General features: G+C 39.6%; 1 protein-coding gene across 1 annotated transcript; it reads left to right on the forward strand.

The window, feature by feature from the left end:
* Window positions 1-447: 447 nt before the first annotated feature.
* Window positions 448-7,998, forward strand: LOC311065017 (acetylcholine receptor subunit alpha-like). The gene is made up of 9 exons (XM_084085167.1): window positions 448-678; window positions 1,780-1,922; window positions 2,019-2,063; window positions 2,459-2,568; window positions 3,585-3,780; window positions 4,376-4,613; window positions 6,435-6,658; window positions 6,895-7,137; window positions 7,235-7,998. Exons 1-9 carry the CDS (start codon window positions 636-638, stop codon window positions 7,361-7,363), a joined length of 1,371 nt encoding a protein of 456 aa, XP_083941293.1. The 5' UTR covers window positions 448-635; the 3' UTR covers window positions 7,364-7,998.
* Window positions 7,999-8,481: the final 483 nt, after the last annotated feature.

The raw sequence follows: 8,481 nt of genomic DNA on the forward strand, positions 1-8,481 counted from the left end.
GTATTCAAAGTGTGCGACTGGACAAAATAAGTATTAGGACAATTGTTTTTTTTCTCTGTAGCTTTACACAAAGGGACACACTGACAAAACTTAACAAGAACATTTTTAATTAATCCTCAATCTAAATTCAACAACGGTTGTGAAAATGTCTTCATAAGCACAATTGTTTTCAACTATTGATCAACAACAATAATGGAACAAGGTTCAAGGTAGCTTTATTGTTACATCTTTTAGGGTCAAAAGAGTCCAATTTCTTTGTTCCGATTCTCCTCAATGTTTATCTAAACTGCAAATGCCATTCCTTTAAAAGCAGCCAGGGGTTGTCATTGCACCTGTTATGTTCTGTGTGGGCTGTTTCACGATGGGATATTTCAGTGGTAGATTACTGTGGCATGTTGAGCTTATAACAGATGACAAAGAATGTGGCTCTCAAATGACAAATGTTGGCAGTCATACACATACGGTGTCAGAGAAAAACAATACTGCTAACGGGAAAACTCGGCTGTAAGTTATTGGGCGCCAGTGCTGTAAGAATCCTTTAAGCAGGGAGATACTTTTTCATTCTCCTATGGGCCAGCAGGCAACAACTTGAAGTTGAGTCTTCATTTTGGATTTACAAGAAAGCTTTGGCAAGAATGAAGCTTTTATTTTTCAGTTTTCATCTAATATTTCTAACAGGTAAGGAATGGACACTGAAATGCATCCATGCTGGTAAACCAGAGAAACAAAAGTGTTACTTAACTGATATGTTGTGTTCACATTACATTAAGTTACATTTTAACTTTAAGTATAGTTTATTGAACCACCCTTCCATGAATGATGTACTATATGACAGTAGTTTGGTCATTTTGTGTTGTTGGAACAACATAAATGATAACTAAATGTATTTTACTTTTTACTTGTTCGTCTTGTCCAGCTATAACATGCTTTGATTGACAAGAGCATTTGTGTGTTGCTTTACTGCGTACGGCTGTCGCTTCTATGTTTCACGAGGCAACCTCCATAGTTAAGTATGGACGGGTCCTGGGTTTAGTGAGCTAAATGTGTCAAGAATCATTCTATGTTTCATGTTGCTTTAATACAGCCTTCCCTCCAAGGTCATGTGGAAAGTGAAATGGGATACTGCTCTGGCCTGTGTCAAATGTGTAACAGAAATCCTGGAAGTAGAAATGAAACACTATCTCTATCAAGTGACCCTTACACGCCTCTCATCTCCAACAAATTATGCACCAGACTACAGCATGCCGAATGTAATCTGTATGTTGTTGTTGTTGTTGCTATTGTTGTTTTTATTACTTTATGTATAGATGTCCAAATTATTTCTATAGAAGAAGTAGGCTACATAGCTCTCTGGAAATACAAGCTGGTTTTCACACATTAAATCTGATATTACACAGACATCAGCACCACTGGTGCTGCTGGGACAGTCTCCTTGAGACCCAGGAAAGTGACCCTGGTTGACCTGTGTAGTCTCCAGTAGTGACGACAACTTCTAATTCTGTTCATGAACAGATAGGATTTCATGTTCCACCATGAACAAAACAAGGCTGAATAGTTCAATTATGTGTATTAGAATTAGGATTTTAGTGGCATCACTGCAGTGTATTCACACATCCAAATGTCATGCCTGACTATTTATGAACCATACCGAGAAATGTGTGCAAAAATCCCCTCATAGTAAGAATGCATTTCACTGGCACATTGGTATCATCATTGGATACTCTAAACAAAGCTACTTTAATCTGAATCCTGTATGCATGATCTCTGTGATCGTTGTAGGTATTGCCTGGGCTTCTGAGGATGAAACGCGCTTGGTTAAAACCATTTTCACTGGTTACAACAAGATTGTTCGTCCTGTCACTCACTTCAAGGACCCGGTTGTGGTTACTGTTGGACTTCAGCTAATCCAGCTCATCAGTGTGGTGAGAGATTAAGCCATCCCATATCGCCTCACCTCTAAGGCTCGTTGTAATCAAGAATCTAAATGATTGAATAATTCTCCATATCTCCATATGCAGGATGAGGTCAACCAGATTGTCAGCAGCAATGTGCGATTAAAACAGGTTTGTTTTAACATGTTTAATAATTGTTTCTAATCACAACAGAGGGGCACCTGCTACTAAATGTTATTGTGAAAAGTTATAGTGAATGTTATTAGAATAGCTCTCTGAGCTCATATTAACTCTGTAAATGCAATATTATATAGACAGATAATTATGGCCTAAAGACACATTACAATGTTTCTTGCTGTGTAAGGCCTCCTTCAATGAATGCAAAGAATCAAGTATCATTCAAATAAAACCTTTGCCCATAATCTACCTTTCAAATAGTACAAATGAAAGTATACATAATGTAAACAAATATGTAAAATCCTGGAAATAATGTCCATTTCCAACAGAAAGTTGGTCAGAAATATATTTGGCATAACCTGATGCCCTTTCTATGTTCATTTACTCAGCAATGGAAAGATATGAACTTGCAATGGAACCCAGACGATTATGGCGGAATCAAAAAGATAAGAGTTCCATCCACTGACATTTGGCGGCCCGATCTGGTTCTCTACAACAAGTAAGCTCTCCTATCCATTCAGTTAGACAAAAAGACTCAAAACTAGGCATGCAACAGTTAATCGAACTAAAAGATTACCAATTTTAATAAAATATTGGGGGAAAGGTTGGGGGAAATTTAGTTTTTTAGTTTGTGTGTTTTTTCTCCTTTTCCCCTGTTTCTTTCCTTTTGTAATTTTAAAACAGCAATAAACGTTTTCAAAAGTAGAGAAAATAGCCGATCTACGCTTGGCATCGAGCTTGTAGATCAGCATTTTTTTCCTATTTAGCATGACACAGTTGTACGACAATTTTTCCATATTGATTCACTGATATACAAAAAATACATCAAATAAATATTTTAAACATGAAAATGATCAATAGTTAAAGCCCTACTCAAAACGACTTCAGAACGATGTTGTCGAGTCACGTTTTGCTTTACTCCGTAGTGTTGAGTGGAGAAGGCTCAGATTGCATCAGGCTAAATCTGGCCCCTGGTATCGCAGGTTCTCTCCATACCATATGCTGTGTCTGACACACACTGCTGTTTTTTCCCTGACAACCAGCCTCCACTGCCACAACAACCTGTGCCAGCCAGGCTCTGCGCTGGTTGGTTGGGCTGTTTGACTGCAGTGCTGGCCAGACGTTGCCAAACCCCCAGGCACTGATGTCCCCCCGTGTTAACATTATCTCCTGCCACGCTCATGCTGCCTATACACACACACTAAACAAAAATGATGCTAAATAGCACTAAAAGTGGTTAATTAGCTAGTAATCATAGGGGACCCTCACCCTCTTTCTAAAGTTGATAGCACCTTTGTCAAATAGCACTATATAGGAGCTTTAGGTATGGAAGCGGTGCTATAGCACCTCAACCACCGTATGGGTCCATTTGGTTGCATTTGTACACTCTCAGAGTTACAGACCTGTAATGGTCCATTTGGTTCCTAACTATCAATCATTCAGCTGGAGGCCCAGAGTTACATAAATTATAATAAATTACTGAGGATTTCCCTGTGTGCTTATTTGTGCCCATAGTGCTGATGGAGACTTTGCAATTGTTCATGAGACCAAAGTTCTACTGGAACACACCGGGATGATCACATGGAACCCGCCTGCCATCTTTAAGAGCTACTGTGAAATTATTGTGCTGCACTTCCCGTTTGACCTCCAGAACTGCAGTATGAAGCTGGGCACCTGGACCTATGATGGGAACTTGGTCGTCGTCAACCCAGTAATACCAATGATCCATACTATTCAAACATCAACAACAAAGGGAAGAAAAATATAGATAGAAAGAAAGAAAGACTTGTAGGCTACTTGTACGACAAGTAGGCCTACATACAGGGCTTAAGTTATTATAGTCGTACCAATAGAATAACCCCATATTAGTACTCATGAAGCATACTACAGTGAGTGTGGAAACTGATCAAAACCAACAGCTTGACACTTGAATTAGAATTTCAGTATCGATGTCCCCTCATAGTCGAATAATTGATTAATCAGTTGGTTTGGTCACTTTGTTGTAGTCATTTGTTTCATAATTATTTATTGAAAAATAATGTACACATCTCTTGTAAACAGTCGATATAACGCAGTAGCCATTGTGAAATCAACATTAGAGAGAGTTCAGTTCTTCTCAGCCTCACCAACCTGAAAAGGCTGGTCTCTGCATGATTGTATGCAGCAAACACAATTTTACAGATTCGTCAATTAAATAAACGAATCTATTGATCGACAAATTCCTATGAATATTAGTTGACTAAGAACTAAGGATAGCCCTAGTTTAAATATTGTTAAATGTCTTCCTGACTGTTTCTCTTCACCAGGACAGTGACCGCCCTGACCTGAGTAACTTCATGGAGAGTGGAGAGTGGGTGATGAAGGACTTTAGAGGCTGGAAGCACTGGGTGTACTATGCCTGTTGCCCTGAGACACCTTACCTGGACATTACCTATCATTTCCTTATGCTCCGTCTGCCCCTCTATTTCATTGTTAATGTCATCATCCCCTGCATGCTCTTCTCCTTCTTGACTGGCCTCGTCTTCTATCTGCCTACAGACTCTGGTACGTTGACACTTGTTTCCAATTCATCTCAGTGTTCACACATGGAATGAATGAGTTCGCAGGAGAATCATCATATTACTGTATATAGAATACACGCGCACACACACACACACACACACACACACACACACACACACACACACACACACACACACACACACACACACACACACACACACACACACACACACACACAAACACACAAAACACACAAACAAACAAATATCTGTTGCAAACTGTGTGTGTGTGTGTGTGTGCACGCGCGTGTGCGTGCGCGTGTAAACGTGCGTGTGTGCATGCATGCATATATTCCTGCTGTGGGTTAGTGAATGTACTGCAGAGTGGGGGTATTACTCCTGTGATGGCTGCTATTATTGGTTAAGTGGCCTTAAGCAAGGGTCTCATCCCCAAAATGATACTTAGCACACTGTATTGTGTGCTACTACGTATGTTCAAAGTCTGTGGAGTGGTGCATACCATGTGTGCATATCTTAGAGGAATAGAAAGACAAACAAAGGCAATTAAGTTGCGTATTAGAATATAAGTAATTATCTATAGTTCTAACACTGATAATTCAAATTAGGTTTATCTCCTGTACAGTTTGAGCGAATACTTTTGTTTGCCAAGAGCTTGTCCTCCATGTTGAATGTCAGCTTATAAGGTGTTAAGTTATTGAAACTGCAGTGCTCCAGTGCACATCTGGCCGTGTTCCCAGTGTGGAGGCCTGCCTCATTACCCAGCGTCCCTCTGTGCTGTCATGTCTGCAAGCAGGCCTTTGCTTTCATGTATTATACATCACTAGATGGCTGTTTTTAATATGGCTGCTGACATGATACTGTGAAGGATGCCAAAGAGTCTTCCCTGTGGATTGATGCTTTCAGCAGTACAACAGAACAACAAACACCAGTGAAACAAAATGACAAAAATATAATAATAATAATAAGATAATAATAATAAGGGTAACTATTATTATTACACTAATAATAATAATTATTATTTTTATTACTAGACATTTTTGGACACTTCACTACATTTCAAAGACAAATGTTGTACTTTTGCCCCCCCCTACATTTCTAGAAAGAGAAAAAGTGCCACTTAAGCCATGTTTCAACTATAGTGAAAATAGAAGATCTACAAGCTCAAAAAGCATTGTTAGTTTGTAGATCTGCTATTTTCACTATTATTTATTTTATTTTTGTAAAATATCAGGATTTTGTTTTTAATTGTCGAACATTCATAGCAGCAATTGATATTAAAAAGAAAATGTAGTTTGTCATTTGTACTTTTCAAAGCATGTACTTTTGAATAATTAAGTAGGCCTATTTTTAAAAGCAGGTACTCCAGTGGGCTACTTTAACTCAAGTACAAATTTGGCTGAGCAACTTTCACGTTGAGTAATATTTGACCAGGAGTATCTATACTTTGACTCAAGTACTGGAGTTGGGTACTTTGTCCACCACTGGATATAAGGGCCAGGCTATTAGTGAGGATGACCTGCTGTGACCTGTGACAAACTAAAGGTCAATCGAGCCTTCTCTGTGGCTGGTCCAAAACTATGGAACAGTCTACCACTTCTTGTCCGAAGTAACTCGCCTCTTCTCCCTAGCCTAAACTGTTTTCCATCTCGCCCATGCCCCTCGTTTTTATCTACCTTTCCAATTCCTTCTGCCATTGATTTAATTATCTTGTTTTAATGTTGTTACTGTATGTTAATCTTTTTATGCTGTTGTATTATGATGTACAGCACTTGGGTCAACTTCGGTTGTTTTTAAATGTGCTTCATAAATCAAATTGACTTGACTTGACCATGTGTCCCTATAGGTGAGAAGATGACCCTCAGCATCTCTGTTCTGCTGTCCCTTACTGTCTTCCTGTTGGTCATTGTGGAGCTCATCCCTTCCACCTCCAGTGCTGTGCCACTCATTGGGAAGTACATGCTCTTCACCATGGTCTTCGTCATTGCCTCCATCATCATCACTGTCATTGTCATCAACACCCACCACCGCTCCCCAAGTACTCACACCATGCCCGACTGGGTTCGCCAGGTGGGGTTATACTGTTGTAAAATGGATTTAGATTGACAATTGTATGGCTCTCTGAAATAAATTTGATTTCCAAGTGTGAAAAAAAAGAATCAGCCTATGTATTCTTTGCACTCTATAGCCATCTAGTGGCAGTAGGATTAATTGCATTTTGTTTTTTTATAGCTTCTCCTATCAATAGCTACTAGCTGTCATGGTAGTACTTTGACATTGAGTATTGTAATTTTTTTCCATTCCAGGTGTTTATTGAAACCATTCCCAACCTCATGTTCTTCTCAACCATGAAGCGCCCAAGTCAGGAAACAAAGCCAGACAAAGTCATCTATAATACTGATTTTGACATCTCGGACATCTCTGGAAAGCCTGTCCCTGCTGGTGTCCCCTACCAGTCACCTATCACCAAGAATCCTGATGTTCGCAGTGCCATTGAAGGGGTGAAGTACATCGCAGAAACCATGAGATCAGATGAGGAGTCCAACAATGTGAGGTTTCTCATTCTAAGGAAGGGAAGCAGGAATGTTGTTCTTTGTTGTCTCCTGTCATTGTGAGTAACAAATTATCTTTCCTTTTTCTCCACAGGCTGCTGAGGAGTGGAAGTTTGTGGCAATGGTTCTGGATCACATTCTGCTGTGTGTGTTCATGGCAGTATGTCTCATTGGTACATTAGGCGTGTTTGCAGGCCGCCTCATTGAGCTAAGTAGACTTTAGATACTTTAATGTTTTTCTTCAAGTTGATTGTTGGAATTTACAATCCTCTGTTGTTGTGATCCTCTTTTAAACACATGAACCCTAGCATCCTTATTCTGGGAAACATTCTGTGAAAATAGCAGATCTACAAGCATGTGAGCTTGTAAATCGTCTATTTTCAGATTGTAGAGCGAAAACAGGAGAGAATCAGAATAATTCAGAATCAACTTTATTGAGGGGAGGCCTACTACAGAGCCCTTTGAAATACGGTCAACTAAGTTTGTGTTTAAGTGGTTAAAGTTGATGACTGGTCATTCAGGTGAGTTACTAATCTGTAAGCAAGCGCAAGCTCTTAGAACAAGATGACACCAAAAGCAGAACACTGTGCTGAGGGTTTCTTTTTGTTTTTTTGTTTTTTACTTTTTCTTTTCTTTTCTAGATTAGAGTAGCCAATTATGTTAACCCCTATTTCTCCCAAATTGGCAAACTATTTCCTCCCACTGCTTGCCACTGCTGTTATACTGGCTCACCTGCCAGTGAGGTGCCCCCACCGGGAGGACATAGCGGCTCCATCCTACTCCTCCCGTTCAACATTCCCCACTGACAGACGCCGCCCTAGCCCGTAGGAGTATGAAAAATGGATGCACCACGGTGGATTCGAAGTTCGAATCCACCGTGGTGCATCCATTTTTCATTCGTTCGAATTTCGAACCCCTAGTCTAGGGCGTAGACTCTGTGGTGTTGGGCAGGTACTTGGGCACCCCCGAGTTTTTTTTTATTACACAAGCCATATTACGTAACCAGAAATTATGTGAGTCATGACTGATACAGAAGTAGGCAAGACAGGATATGAATTGGTGTAGATTGAAAACATGTTCTAAAAAGCAGATCGATGCTTGACATGCTTAGGCCTGCAGTATCAGTATAAAGGAGAGCAGATTGAGTTATATATAATACATACATCAGAATCAGAACTTATTGCCACATCACATGATTACAGGTGTAAAATAGTGAGTGAAATTATATTTTGTGCAAACTGTCAACATTTCTACATTGTTAGAGGAAGAGTTTGAATATGGAACGAGAGAATAGAAAGAAAAGAACACAGAACAGTCAACAGTCAAATAATAGGAAGGCAA

Source organism: Gymnoscopelus microlampas (assembly GCF_963454915.1).
Source record: "Gymnoscopelus microlampas genome assembly, chromosome: 17".
Classification (NCBI taxonomy): domain Eukaryota; kingdom Metazoa; phylum Chordata; class Actinopteri; order Myctophiformes; family Myctophidae; genus Gymnoscopelus; species Gymnoscopelus microlampas.